Source organism: Larimichthys crocea, chromosome XIII (genome assembly GCF_000972845.2).
Source record: "Larimichthys crocea isolate SSNF chromosome XIII, L_crocea_2.0, whole genome shotgun sequence".
Lineage (NCBI taxonomy): Eukaryota > Metazoa > Chordata > Actinopteri > Sciaenidae > Larimichthys > Larimichthys crocea.
The window spans coordinates 11413107-11428012 of NC_040023.1; the positions used below are offsets into that span (position 1 = coordinate 11413107).

The 14906-nt window shown below is 50.3% G+C and overlaps 2 protein-coding genes across 3 annotated transcripts; one reads left to right on the plus strand and one right to left on the minus strand.

Annotated features, from left to right (window-relative positions):
• Positions 1 to 178: 178 nt before the first annotated feature.
• On the minus strand, positions 179 to 10619 carry LOC104934394 (uncharacterized). The gene is made up of 14 exons (XM_027287012.1): positions 10308 to 10619; positions 9318 to 9479; positions 8978 to 9099; positions 8409 to 8551; positions 8221 to 8334; positions 8000 to 8139; positions 7439 to 7561; positions 7133 to 7356; positions 6816 to 6951; positions 5772 to 5918; positions 5468 to 5692; positions 3833 to 4555; positions 2553 to 2673; positions 179 to 1993 (listed from the first exon to the last, which is right to left on the minus strand). The coding sequence occupies exons 1-14, from the start codon at positions 10488 to 10490 to the stop codon at positions 360 to 362; spliced, it is 4197 nt and encodes a 1398-aa protein (XP_027142813.1). The 5' UTR covers positions 10491 to 10619; the 3' UTR covers positions 179 to 359.
• Positions 2770 to 4952, plus strand: LOC104934390 (RNA/RNP complex-1-interacting phosphatase). Of its 2 annotated transcripts, XM_027286676.1 has the most exons (3): positions 2770 to 3043; positions 3631 to 4365; positions 4408 to 4952. In XM_027286676.1, the coding sequence occupies exons 2-3, from the start codon at positions 3650 to 3652 to the stop codon at positions 4604 to 4606; spliced, it is 915 nt and encodes a 304-aa protein (XP_027142477.1). In that variant the 5' UTR covers positions 2770 to 3043; positions 3631 to 3649; the 3' UTR covers positions 4607 to 4952. The 2 variants fall into 2 exon arrangements, with proteins under 2 accessions (XP_027142477.1, XP_027142476.1); XM_027286675.1 differs by having other exon boundaries at positions 3631 to 4952.
• Positions 10620 to 14906: the final 4287 nt, after the last annotated feature.

The window sequence follows — 14906 nt, forward strand, 5'->3', positions numbered from 1 at the left end:
GAGAGTGAGCGAGCAAGAAGCCGCCGGACAAGAGTAAATGTGGGACTGACTTTTAGTGGTTGGTGAGAGCTTGGTGAAATAAAAGGCTGAAAGACAGACGCCGAGCTGGGCTGACTGCTGCTGGACTAGGCAGTGATATCAGCTGCTGCTGGGTCTGGTTCTGGTTCTGGTTCTGGGCTGACTGCTGCTGGGGACCTGGATGATGATTGGCTGTTAACAAAGTTGTCGACTCGCTAGTTTTTGATCAGAAGTAATCAGTAATCAGAACAAATACTCGAGTACAGCTGGACACAGTTACAGAGTGGGATTACACAGCTCATTTCTGGGATGACTCAGTAAAACATTAAACAGTCTTTTGGTCACAGCTGGATGAAGTCGGCGTGAACTCCTTCCTGACGCTTCAGGCTCGGTGTCACAGCCGAGTCCTTGGCGGCCCGTTCTCCGGTGTGAACCTTCATGTGCGAGTCCACCGAGCGTTTCTCCTGGTACCTCTTCCCGCAGACCCGGCAGCTGTACGGTTTCTCTCCGGTGTGTGTCAGCATGTGTCTCTTCAGGTCGATCTTCTGGACGAAGCCTTTGCTGCAGAGCTGGCAGCTGAATGGTTTCTCCTTCTTGTGGAACCTCTCGTGCGTCTCCAGCGAGATCTTCTGGCGAAACGTCTTCCCGCAGAGGCTGCAGATGAACGGCTTCTCGCCCGTGTGGATCCTCATGTGCGAGTCCAGGTTTCCGATCTGTCGGAAGTTTTTCCCGCACACCCTGCAGGTGTACGGTTTCTCTCCGGTGTGGATCCTCTTGTGTACATCAAGGTGCTGGCTCATGGTGAACTTCTTGCCGCAGACGTCGCAGGAGTAAATCCTGGGCTTCCCTCCCGTGTGGCTCTTGATGTGTCTCTTCAGGACGGTGTTTTCTATGAAGGTCTTCCCGCAGAACTCGCAGATGTACGGCCGCTCGCCGGCATGCAGCTTCATGTGTCTCTCCAGAGAGCCTTTCCTGGGGAAGTCCTTGCCGCAGTCCTTGCAGCTGAAGGGTTTCTGTCCGGTGTGCGTCCTCATGTGGATCTCCATGTCCCTGAAGCTGATGCCACAGATGTCACAGATCCTGCTGGTTTCTCTGTGACTCTGGACGTGAAGCTGCAAACTCTCAGAGGACTCCGACTGCTCTCCACAGACGCCACAGCGACACTCAGGATCGCTTAAATGTGTCTCTGCGTGCCGCACAAAGTTACCTTTATTGTGAAAGGCGTTGCCGCAGACCTTGCAGCAGTGGGAAGGAGTCAGACTCGGCTTCCTGCGTCGGCTCCTGGCGGGTTCGTCATCGGACTCGTGGCTCCGGACGTGTCGCCTCAGCTCGGCGCTCTTGCCGAAGCCTTTCCCGCAGACTTTGCAGCTGAACGGCGTCTGTCCGTCGTGGGCCTTCATGTGTCGCTCCAGAGAGCCGGTGTGGCTGAACTCTTTGTGGCAGACGGTGCACCTGAACGGCTTCTCCGCCGTGTGGATCCTCATGTGCGTCACCATGTTGCCCTTCTGGTTGAAGACTTTGCCGCAGACGTAGCAGCTGAAGGGTTTCTCTCCGGTGTGCAGCCTCAGGTGCGTCTCCTGCGCTCGGATCGAGGGGAACTTCTTGCCGCAGACGTCGCAGGTCCTGCTGCTGTCGCGGTGCGTCTGAAGGTGCAGCCTCAGCCCGTCGCCGGAGTCCAACCGCTCGCCGCACAGGCCGCAGAGACACTCGTCCTCCTTCAGGTGTTTCTCTACGTGTTTCATCAGGAAGCCTTTCCTGTCGAACGACTTCCCGCACACTCGGCAGCAGTGAGGTGTCGCCTCTTCGTCGTTCTCGTCATCGTCCTCTTCACCGGCCAGATCGTCCGCAGAGTCGAGGCGTTGATCTGGTTCAGAGACTTCCTCCGGTCTGGAGGAAGTCCCGGGCAGCGGCTCCTTCAGTCGGTCGTCCACGGAGACGGCAGAGAGACTCTGGACACCGACGGACAGACACAGCTCTGCAGAGAGACAGACAGTCATCGTCAGAGACACCATGACTACAACAACCACAATGCACTGGGCAGGAAGAGAGTTAACGTGTCATAACGGCGCCTGACCAATCAGAGACGTGCCAGGTGATCGAACAGGAAGGAAGTCCTAAAGCCCGCCTCTTGTTTGATCTGATTGGCTGCCTGTGACCGCAGGAACAACCACGATCAAACTGACCCGCAGGCCCGGTTCTGTTCACTCACAGCCAGTCCAGGAGGTCAGGAAGTGACGCACACTCCGGGCTCTGATTGGGTCACGTGGGACTCAACATGAAGTCCACGTGACCTGAACCGATCACCACAACAGTCCAGAACCTGAACTGCCGCACGTGGGCCGGTCCGGTCCGGTTCTGGGTTTAAAGGGTCTCACGGGAATCACGTCAGTCTGTCGAACCGGAAGTCAGTCACAGTTGAGATACTTTAATAATGACGTCACTGTGTCTGCTTACTACCGCGCACAAACACCACGTGACGCGGCAGAACGCCTCGGAACCGGATGCTGGTGTCGGTACCGGACCTGCAGACTCACCGGGCTCCTCCGGTGCGGTGCCGGCTCTGGAGGCCTCGTACGCGGTGACGATCTGCTCCGCGGCCGTCCGGCTGAGCCGCTCCGTCACGAGCTGCTTCAGCGCGCGCGGCCGCGTGCGGCTCCGTCAGCCGGCACGAGGATCTCCCGCGCGGGCCGCCGCGAGCTGCTCGTCGATCAGCGCGCGCCGGCTCGCGCTCCGGTTGCGTTTGGACGTTTCTTTGACATCACGGCGGAACCCAGAACCCGAACAAAGGACCCAATTGTAACAATGAGGACACTTCCGGGATCCCCGAGCCAGGCGTCTCTGCGTCACACGTAGACGCTGCCTACGGATGTGACGTCATCTTCTGCGTCAGCGGAAAGTGTGTGAAGGCACTGTGCGCGTGCAAGCAGCACGTGCAGCTGAAAAAAAGCTGATTTCTGGGTTAAAGTCGAACTTTGTGATTGGGTTGCCTGGAAACAGAACCGGAAGTGCTTCACAGCTGCAGCAGGTATGAACAGCTGCTGTTATGTCTGTTGCTCAGTTAGCTCCGTTGTTAGCTCAGTGCTGTTAGCTCTGTTAGCTGCTGTTAGCTCAGTCTTTAGCTCTGTTAGCTCAGTCTGTTAGCTATGTTAGCTGCTTGTTAGCTCATGTTAGCTGCTTTAGTCTGTTAGCTAGCTCCATGTTAGCTCAGTCTGTAGTCTGCTGTTAGCTCATGTTTAGCTCAGTCTGTTGCTGCTGTTAGTCATGTTAGTACGCTGTTAGCTCAGTCTGTTAGCTCGCTGTTAGCTCTGTTAGCATGTTAGCTCCGTTGTTAGCTGCTGTTAGCTCATTGTTAGCTGTGTTTCCAGTCTGTTCTGCTGCTGTTAGTTCCTGTTAGCTCAGTCTGTTAGCTCATGTTAGCCTCGTAGTCTCTGTTAGCTCTGTTAGCTTGCTCGGTCTGTTAGCTTGCTGTTAGCTCTCATGTTAGCTCAGTCTGTTAGCTCATGTTAGCTCATGTTAGCTCAGTCTGTTAGCTCATGTTAGCTCAGTCTGTTAGCTCATGTTAGCTCATGTTAGCTCAGTCTGGGTTCTGATTGGACCGTCTGTTTGTGTCAGGTGACCTGGAGCAGCTGACATGACGCATGACAAGAAGAAGAAGAAGAAGAAGAGGAAGAGGAGCGGCGTGCCGGACCGATGGTTGGATTACCGCCCGGTGGGTCAGCGGATCACGGGGACGCGATTCATCGCCTTCAAGGTGCCGCTCAAACCGTCCCTGAACTGCAGAGTCCCCGAGTCAGACTCGTTTAGTCTCTGGGACCTGCTGGACCATCTGAAGAACCAGAACCAGGAGCTGGGTCTGATCATCGATCTCACCTTCACCACCAGGTACTACAGCCTGGCCGACGTGCCGCAGTCCTGCTCGTACATCAAGATCCTCACCGAGGGGCGCCAGGTTCCCTCCGACGGCGCCATCCTGAGCTTCAAGCGGGTCGTGAGACGCTTCCTGAGGGAGAACCGAGACAATGACAAGCTGATCGGCGTCCACTGCACCCACGGGCTGAACCGCACCGGGTACCTGGTCTGCCGGTACCTCGTAGATGTGGACGGGCTGGACGCCGCGGCAGCACTGGAGCTGTTTAACACGTGCAGAGGTCACCGCATCGAGAGGCAGAACTACCTGAATGACCTGCAGGGCGGCGCCAAGAGGAGCAACGCCAGCATCGACGAGCTGGAGGAGGAGGCGGCTACAGGGCAGTGTGCGGAGAGGCCGCTGCAGGGCGCCGCCGCCACGCGTCTTACAGAACAGAGGCCGCTGCAGGGCGCCGCCGCCACACGTCTTATAGAACAGAGGCCGCTGCAGGGCGCCGCCGCCACGCGTCTTACAGAACAGAGGCCGCTGCAGGGCGACCCGGCAGGTGATGGACCACCGAGGAACCGCCGCCGTCGAAAACCTCGACATCAGCGGCAGGCGGCCCAGAAGACTTGTGACGGGCCGGGTTCCCCTCAGAGCCGCCTCCCCCCGGCCCCTCCCACATGTGACCTGACAGGAAGCACTCGGACGCCGCAGACAAACCACAAAGACTCAAAGTGAACAAAGTGAAAATTCATGTTTGTAATTTCTGTAAAGAATCACACAAACAATAAAACAAAATATTTTATTAACATTTAAAAATGTACTTCCTGTCACCACTCCTCCATGACAGGGAGGCCATGTTTGTAGTTTTTACATGTTACACAGATTAAAACAGTTTGAACCAATCAGCATCCTCCGTCTCTGTGAAGTGAAACTAACTGCAGTTCCTCTAACGTCCACCTGAGGCTGGCTCCAGAAGTGAGTCAGTCTCCTTAAGTCCCCATGTCCAAATGTCCAACTTCTTTAAAGTTAACGTTAAAGAAACTTTTTAATGAACAAACTAAAACATGAAGACGTTTTTATTCACGGAGACGTTTCTGCCTCGTCTTTCACTTCTTTCTCTTCACACACGTCTTTTTCCTGGAAAAAAAAAAAAAGCTCCGTATTAACCTTTTAATGCTCTGTATTAACCTTTCAGTGCTCCGTATTAACCTTTCAATGCTCCGTATTAACCTTTCAATGCTCCGTATTAACCTTTCAATGCTCCGTATTAACCTTTCAGTGCTCCGTATTAACCTTTCAATGCTCCGTATTAACCTTTCAGTGCTCCGTATTAACCTTTCAGTGCTCCGTATTAACCTTTCAATGCTTCGTATTAACCTTTCAGTGCTCCGTATTAACCTTTCAATGCTCCGTATTAGTTTTAGCTGCTACTCGAGCCGCCATGAGGCAATAACACGCGGTGGTGTCACTTCAAAATAGTGGCGTGGCGTTGTGAACCTACAACTGTCGTACGGACTCCATACGTGCGTACCTTATCTTGATCAAAGTAACTAAATAGTAAACATTTCACTGGAAACAGACGTGTGTGGTTCTGACCCGGTTTGTCTGGTCCTCCTGGTCCCTCCTTTTCCTCAGCTCCATCTCCACCACGCTGTAGAAGTCCTTCTCAGCTCTTGCGATCAGCTGATCCGGACTGTCGTCTCCGTCGTCTCGTCCTCCGTCCTCGTCTCTGCTCTGCTCTGATCGACTCCTCTCCTTCAGACGGATTTCTCTCTGCCGGGCCTCCAGAATCTTCTCTCGCTTCGTCTCTCGTTCAAACATCTGCAAACACAAAGTCTACTTCACTGATTCATCCGCCTGCTTGTCTTCAAACATTCTTCAGAGTGTTTGACTTTCTCACAGCAGCCAGCAGACTCTTCTCGTTCTTCTGGAGCGTCGACAGTCCAGAGCAGATCTCCAGCAGCGTGGCTCCGCCCTGCTGAGAGCCGCACGCCACCAGGCGCCCGTTATCCTGAACCCGGAGGCTGTACAGGGCCTCGTCACACACCTGAGTACAACAGCATCAGCAACATCAACATCAGCAATGTCAGCAACATCAACATCAGCAACAGCAACATCAGCAACAGCAACAGCAACATCAGCAACAGCAACTGCAACATCAGCAACAGCAATGTCAGCAACATCAACATCAGCAATGTCAGCAACATCAACATCAGCAACAGCAACATCAGCAACAGCAACATCAGCAACAGCAATGTCAGCAACATCAACAACAGCAACATCAACAACAGCAACATCAACAACAGCAATGTCAGCAACATCGGCAACAGCAATATCAGCAACATCAACAACAGCAACATCAACAACAGCAACATCAACAACAGCAATGTCAGCAACATCAGCAACTGCAACAACAGCAACATTAACAACATTAACATCAACAACAACATTAACATTAGGGCTGCCACAAACGATTATTTTGATAGTCGACTAATCACCGATTATTTTTTCGATTAGTCGACTAATCGGATCTTACGTACACTGACTGAAAAACAAACAGCTGATCACACCAGCATGCAGCTGATCAGATCATTAGCTTTCAGCTTGAAGTATGAGCTAAATAAAAACAGTTAACATGAGAGCTCATTAACCCTTTAACAGGGCTCTAAATTATTACCACGATTACCACTACTGCGCGCGTGTGTGTGTGTGTGTGTGTGTGTGTGTGTGTGTGTGTGTGACAGTGGAAGCTGCAGCCGCAGTTTATTGAGAGAAAAGCAAAGTAAAAAAAAACAAAAAAACGATTTGTCGACTATTCTGTTCGTCGACATAATCGTGACTAATCGATAATCTTGGCAGCCTTAATTAACATCAACAACAACAACAACAACAACGTCATCATCATCATTTGTAGCCGAGTGTTAGTGAGGCGAGGTGTACTCACCTTGAGACTCAGCGTGGGGTCGTTCTGTTTGAACAGGATGTCCCAGACGTCCAGCATGCCGTCCATCTTCACAGTGAAGAAGACAGACGGTCTGACTGGACTCCAGCAGGCGTCCGTCAGGTACGACATCTGATACCTGGAGCAAAAAGACGTCATGATGTCAACATAAAGACAGGTGGGATGGACGAGAGACAGGACACACAAGATGGGATGAGACAGGAAGGACAGGAGACGAGAAACCAGATTCAACAAAATAAAGTGCGAGACGGGACAGACGAGAGACTTCATCTGTCCTTCAGACGTGTTCATGATCATACTTGGTCCACATAATGGACGACTCCTTGATGTCCTCAGACCAGATGCGAGCTGTCCAGTCCCCCACGGTGAGGAAGTTCTTGGGGAAGAAGGGGTTTCTTTGCAGGGCGTAGACGGGTCCGTGATGACCATCGTAGGTACAGACGATCTTCTCTGCTGGAGTCTTCGCCTTCCTGTTGCAGGACACCACCACGCCCTGCTCCGTCCCCACCATGAACTTAGTCGGCTGCAGAGACATCAAGGACAGAGACACTGAGACACTGAGACTGAGTGGTCTAAGTGAGACAGTACCACGGTTTGGACCTCACCATGGTGGACTCAAACTCCAGAGAGATGGCTCCTAAAGCTCGGTCCAGGTTCCCCTCTCTGCTTGGGTCCAGAACCAGACGGTCCGTGGGCTCGCTTAACCTGCGAACGTCCCACCACAGAACCTGACAGGAAGAGGACGGACAATGTTTGGACAACATTTACCTGTCCATCAGCCTACCTGTCCATCAGTCTACCTGTCTGTCCTGTCCGTCAGTCTACCTGTCCACCTGTCTGTCAGTCTACCTGTCTGTCAGTCTACCTGTCCGTCAGTCTACCTGTCTTTCCTGTCCGTCAGTCTACCTGTCCACCTGTCTGTCAGTCTACCTGTCCACCTGTCTGTCAGTGTACCTGTCTGTCCTGTCTGTCAGTCTACCTGTCCACCTGTCTGTCAGTCTACCTGTCTGTCCTGTCTGTCAGTCTACCTGTCCACCTGTCTGTCAGTCTACCTGTCTTTCCTGTCTGTCAGTCTACCTGTTCGTCCTGTCCATTAGTCTACCTGTCTGTCAGTCTACCTGTCCGTCAGTCTACCTGTCTGTCAGTCTACCTGTCTGTCAGTCTACCTGTCCATCAGTGGAGGCAGAGAAGGCGTCTGTCCCGGTCTTGGACTGCAGCCATATGATCTTGTAGACCGGGTCTCTGTGACTCTGCTCCACAGAGGAAAACTCCACCGGCTGGCTGCCTCTCCGGGTGTCCCAGTACGCTAAAACAAACACACCTACAGGTGAATACATCTTTTCTCAGACAGAAAATCACCTGTCTGTCCTTTTGGATCTGAACCCACCGATCTGCCCGTTGTAGCAGCCCCCCACCAGAGTGTGCGAGTCTTTGGGGTTGTAGTCCAGACAGATGAGTGGAGACGCCGGCTTCAGCGCCATCTCCGGTCTGTTGGGGTTCTCTGGAACAGAGCATGAAAGTCTATGAACGTCTGTGAACGTCTGTGAACAGCTGCTGTCTGTCTGTCCGTCTCACCAATGTCCCAGATGTAGGAGTCCAGGCTCGTGTCTTTGGACGTTCTCTGGAACTCGAGGCAGGAGTACGCGGCTGCCAGCTTCCTGCCTCCATCAGGATGCCAAGACAGACCGGTGACGGTACGCTTCACCTCGTTAGGATCCCTGCAGACACACAGGTGAAGACACAGGTGAAGACACAGGTGAAGACACACAGGTGAAGACACACAGGTGATGACACAGGTGAAGACACACAGGTGAAGACACACAGGTGATGACACACAGGTGAAGACACACAGGTGAAGACACAGGTGAAGACACACAGGTGAAGACACAGGTGAAAACACACAGGTGATGACACAGGTGATGACACACAGGTGAAGACACACAGGTGAAAACACACAGGTGATGACACACAGGTGAAGACACAGGTGAAGACACACAGGTAAAAACACACAGGTGAAGACACACAGGTGAAGACACAGCACGTCACATATATTAGCATGTTGTGTTGTGGTGCGGAGCTGCAGAGGTGGAGGTTTATTTCTTCTGTGGTACTTTGGAGGACTTCCTCCACTTGTCAGGTTGTACCTGAACACGTTGATGGTCTTGGCGGACGCCGGCTCCTGAATTTCCTCCACCTCTTCCTCGTCCTCGAAGTATTCCGGGTAGATGTCCACTGAGTTGTTCTGTCCAATGCAGTGATCCGAGACCTGGACGTGATGACATCACACAGGACGCTATGACATCACAGCCGGAGGTGTGGGACTGAAGTGGGTGGATGTGGACTGAAGTGAAGTGGGTGGATGTGGACTGAAGTGAAGTGGGTGGATGTGGACTGAGGTGAAGTGGGTGGATGTGGACTCAAGTGAAGTGGGTGGATGTGGACTGAGGTGGGTGGATGTTGGTGGATGCTGGTGTTGGGTCTTACTCCGCCCAGCTGCTGGATGCTGTTGATGTAGCTCTCGTCTTTCTCCACCTTCTTCCTGAAGCGGATGGTCTGCTCCATCTCCAAAGGGTTGACGTCTTTGGGCCACCCCCCCTCCACATGGTTTATTCCACAACTCTCCGACTCAAAGCGCTCCGTGTTCACCTGCAGACACAAAGAAGAACACCTGAGAACACCTGAGAACCCCAGAGAACACCTGAGAACACATGAAGTCACCTGAGAACGCCTGAGAACACCTGAGGTCACCTGAGAACACCTGAGAACCCCAGAAAACACCTGAGAACACCTGAGGTCGCCTGAGAACGCCTGAGAACACCTGAGGTCACCTGAGAACGCCTGAGGTCACCTGAGAACGCCTGAGAACACCTGAAGTCACCTGACAATGCCTAAGAACACCTGAGGTCACCTGAGAACACCTGAGGTCACCTGAGGTCACCTGAGAACACCTGAGGTCACCTGAGAACGCCTGAAAACACCTGAGAACGCCTGAGATCACCTGAGGTCACCTGAGGTCACCTGAGAACACCTGAGAACACCTGAAGTCACCTGAGAACACCTGAAGACTGTAGCTTTGGTACTTTAACTTTGGTACTCTAACTGTAGTTTTACTGTAGTTTTAGTACTCTAACTGTAGTTTTACTGTAGTTTTAGTACTCTAACTGTAGTTTTACTGTAGCGTTAGTACTCTAACTGTAGTTTTACTGTAGCGTTAGTACTCTAACTGTAGCGTTATTACTCTAACTGTAGTTTTACTGTAGCGTTGGTACTCTAACTGTAGTTTTACTGTAGTTTTAGTACTCTAACTGTAATGTTACTGTAGTGTTAGTACTCTAACTGTAGTTTTACTGTAGCGTTAGTACTCTAACTGTAGTTTTACTGTAGCTTTGGTACTTTTTAGTAGCTCCCTCTCACCTGGTGGAGCTCTCACTCACCTGGTGGAGCTCCCTCTCACCTGGTGGAGCTCTCACTCACCTGGTGCTCGGACATGTCCCGGCAGGCCTGCGCCGCCTGGTCTCGGGGGGTTTTCTGGGTGAACTGCAGCGCCAGACTCGGGTCCGGAGGGACGTCCACCAGCAGCTCAGCAGGCCGGTCCGAGAGGAGACACTGCCGGCCGAACTCACTGCGCAGCTTCGTGTACACATGAACGATCTCCATGCCTGTATTCGCCTCGGTTCGGTTCGGACGGTTCTGATCCGCAGAGCTGGCTGCGCCGTTTGCTGTATCCTAGCAACGCCGTGACGCGGCGGGCGGAGGTATCCTAGCAACGCCGATTTTTTTTCTTTTGAACAAACTTTATTGAACTTTAACAGCTGAACGGAAACCGTTAAATCCGTTAGACAACAAACAACTGCACCACATATCATGAAGTGAATATATAAATATAAATATGTAAATATATCTGTGATCATTATCCTGTGAACAGAAAACGTTAAACAAACGTTAAACAAACGTTAACAACACGATGTATTATTGTCTATTATCAGTGTAAACGTGTCAGCAGCAGGAAACAGTTGATATGACATCACAATCATTAACCTGTCCTTCTGTGTGTGTGTGTGTGTGTGTGTGTGTGTGTACATATATATATATGTGTGTGTGTGTGTGTGTGTGTGTGTGTCCGTACGTTTTTAACCATCTTCGTCTGCTCTTCAATCGTCTCTTTGGGGACGTTTGTGGCTCCGATCTGTTGAGTGATTCCTCCAGCTTCCCCGTCCTCGTTCGGTTGGGGTTCGCTGGAAGCAAGAGCAGGAAAGTCGATGAACGTCTGTGACGTCCTGGGAACACTCTGTCTGTCTGTCCGTCTCACCAATGTCCCCCAGATGTAGGAGTACCATGCCGCGTTGTCTTTGGACGTTCTCTGGAATCGAGGCGGAGTACGTGGCTGCCAGCCCTTCATGCCTCTCCATCGGATGCCAAGACAGACCGGTGACGTACGCTTTCCAACCTCGTTAGGATCCATGCAGACACACAGGTGAAGACACAGGTGAAGACACAGGGGAAACACAACAGGGTGAGACACCACAGGTGACACCAAAGGTGATGACAAGGTGAAGACACAACGGTGAGACACACAGGTGATGAACACACCAGGTGAAGACACACAGGTGAAGACCAGGTGAAGAAACACAGGGTGAAGACCAGGTGAAAACACACAGGTGATGAAACAGGGTGAAAGACACACAGGTGAAGACCAACACGGTGAAGACACGGTGAAGACACACAGGTGGATGACACACAGGTGAAGACAACAGGGGAAGACACACGGTGATGAACACAGGTGATGACACAGGAGAAGACCACACAGGTGAAGACACAGGTGAAGACAACACATGTGAATGAAACACAGGTGAAGACACACAGGTGGAAGACACAAGGTGATGACACACAGGTGAAACAAGGGTGGAGACACAGGTAATCAAGGTGAGACACACAGGTGATGACCACAGTGATGACACACAGGTGAAGGACAACAGGTGAAAAACACACAGGTGAGGACAACAAGGTGAAGAACACAGGTTGAAGACACACAGGTGAAAACACACAGGGGAAGACACACAGGTGAAGACACACAGGTGAAAACACACAGGTGAAGACACACAGGTGAAGACACAGCACGTCACAAGCATGTTGTGTTGGTGGTGGGAGCTGCAGAGTGGAGGTTTATTTCTTCTGTGGTACTTGGAGGACTTTCCTCCATTGTCAGGTTGTACCTGAACACGTTGATGGTCTTGGCGGACGCCGGCTCCTTAATTTCCTCCACCTCTTCCTCGTCCTCGAAGTATCCGGTAGATGTCCATGAGTTGTTCGTTCCAATGCAGTGATCCGAGACCTGGACGTGATGACATAACACAGGACGCTATGACATCAACAGCCGGAGGTGTGGACTGAAGTGGGTGGATGTGGATGAAGTGAAGTGGGTGGATGTGGGACTGAAGTGAAGTGGGTGGATGTGGACTGAGGTGAAGTGGGTGGATGTGGACTGAGGTGAAGTGGGTGATGTGGACTCAAGTGAAGTGGGTGGATGGGGAACTGAGGTGGGTGGATGTTGGTGGGATGCTGGTGTTGGGTCTTACTCCGCCAGCTGCTGGATGCTGTTGATGTAGCCCTCGTCTTTCCCACCTTCTTCCTGAAGCGGATGGTCTGCTCCATCTCCAAAGGTTGACGTCTTTGGGCCACCCCCCCTCCACATGGTTTATTCCACAACTCTCCGACTCAAAGCGCTCCGTGTTCACCTGCAGACACAAGAAAGAACACCTGAGAACACTGAGAACCCCAGAGAACACCTGAGAACACATGAAGTCACCTGAGAACGCCTGAAGAACACCTGAGGTCAACCTGAGAACCCTGAGAACCCCAGAAACACCTGAGAACACTGAGGTCGCGCCTGAGAACGCCTGAGAAACCAACCTGAGGTCACCTGAGAACGCCTGAGAACACCTGAAGTCACCTAGACAATGCCTAAGAACACCTGAGGTCACCTGAGAACACCTGAGGTCACCTGAGGTCACCTGAGAACACCTGAGGTCACCTGAGAACGCCTGAAAACACCCTGAGAACGCCTGAGATCACCTGAGTCACCTGAGGTCACCTGAGAACACCTGAGAACACCTGAAGTCACCTGAGAACACACTGAAGACTGTAGCTTTGGTACTTTAACTTGTGGTACTCTAACTGTAGTTTTACTGTAGTTTTGTACTCTAACTGAAGTTTTACTGTAGTTTTTTAGTACTCTAACTGTAGTTTTACTGTGCGTTAGTACCTAACTGTAGTTTTACTGTAGCGTTATAATCTAACTGTTACGTTATACTCTAACTGTAGTTTTTACTGGAGCGTTTACCTAACTGAGTTTACTGTAAGCTGCTGTATGTTACTCTGTAGTAGTACTCTAACTGTAGTTTTTACTGTAGCGTTAGTACCTAACTGTAGCGTTAGTACTCGACTGTAGTTACTGTAGCGTTTACTCCTTAACTGTAGTTTTATATCTAACTATTTATATTACTGTAGTTTTAGTACTCTAACTGTAGTTTTTAACTGTAGTTTTATTAGTACTCGAACTGTAGGTTTATAAAATACTGTAGTTTTAAGTACTCTAACTGTAGTTTTTATACTGTAGTGTTAGTACTCTAACTTAGTTTTTACTGTAGCGTTAGTATCTAAACTGTAGTTTTTACTCTACTGTAAGCGTTAGTTACTCTAACTGTAGTTTTTACTGTAGTTTTAAAGTACGTCTAACTGTAGTTTTTAGTTTACGTAGGTTAGTACTCTAACTGTATTTTATAATGTAGTGTTAGTACTCTAACTGTAGTTTGACTGTAGTTGGTATCTAACTGTGTAGTTTTACTGTAGTGTTAGTACTCGAACTGTAGTTTTTACTGTAGTTAGTACTCTAACTGTAGCGTTAGTACCTAACTGTAGTTTTAGTACTCTAACTGTAGGTTAGTACCTAACGTGTAGACTCCAACTGTAGCGTTAGTACTCTAACTGTAGTTTTACTGTAGCGTTAGTACTCTAACTGTAGTTTTAGTACTCTAACTGTAGCGTTAGTACTCTAACTGTAGTTTTAGTACTCTAACTGTAGCGTTAGTACTCTAACTGTAGTTTTACTGTAGCGTTAGTACTCTAACTGTAGTTTTACTGTAGCTTTGTACTTTTAGTAGCTCCCTCTCACCTGGTGGAGCTCCTCACTGCACCTGGGGGCTCCCTCACACTGGTGGAGCTCTCACTCACCTGGTGGAGCCCCTCTCAACCTGGTGGAGCTCCCTCTCACCTGGTGGAGCGTCACCAACCGGTGCTCGACATGGTCCCGGCAGGCCTGCGCCGCCTGGTCTCGGGGGGTTTTCTGGGTGAACTGCAGCGCCAGACTCGGGGTCCGGAGGGACGTCCACCAGCAGCTCAGCAGGCCGGTCCGAGAGGAGACACTGCCGGCCGAACTCACTGCGCAGCTTCGTGTACACATGACGATCTCCATGCCTGTATTCGCCTCGGTTCGGTTCGGACGGTTCTGATCCGCAGAGCTGGCTGCGCCGTTTGCTGTATCCTAGCAACGCCGTGACGCGGCGGGCGGGGTATCCTAGCAACGCCGATTTTTTTTCTTTTGAACAAACTTTATTGAACTTTAACAGCTGAACGGAAACCGTTAAATCCGTTAGACAACAAACAACTGCACCACATATCATGAAGTGAAATATATAAATATAAATATGTAAATATATCTGTGATCATTATCCTGTGAACAGAAAACGTTAAACAAACGTTTAACAAACATTAACAACAATGATGTATTATGTTTATTATCAGTGTAAACGTGTCAGCAGCAGGAAACAGTTGATAGGACATCAACAATTACCTGTCCTTCTGTGGTGTGTGTGTGTGTGTGTGTGTGTGTGTGTGTATATATATAGATTATATTGGTGTGTGTGTGTGTGTGTGTGTGTAACATAATAGATATATTATATATAGTATATATATATATATAATATATATATATATATATGTGTATGTATATATATATATATATATATAGATAGATATATATATATATATATATAGATATATAATATTATATAATGT

Coding starts and splice junctions, on each gene's coding strand:
- LOC104934394 (XM_027287012.1), bottom strand. CDS start 10,490: ATGGAGATCGTTCATGTGTACACGAAGCTGCGCAGTGAGTTCGGCCGG. Junction 8,552..8,977: donor AAGACCATCAACGTGTTCAG/GTACAACCTGAC, acceptor GTGTGTCTGCAG/GGATCCTAACGAGGTGAAGC. Junction 5,919..6,815: donor ACCCCACGCTGAGTCTCAAG/GTGAGTACACCT, acceptor TGTTGTACTCAG/GTGTGTGACGAGGCCCTGTA.
- LOC104934390 (XM_027286675.1), top strand. CDS start 3,650: ATGACGCATGACAAGAAGAAGAAGAAGAAGAAGAGGAAGAGGAGCGGC.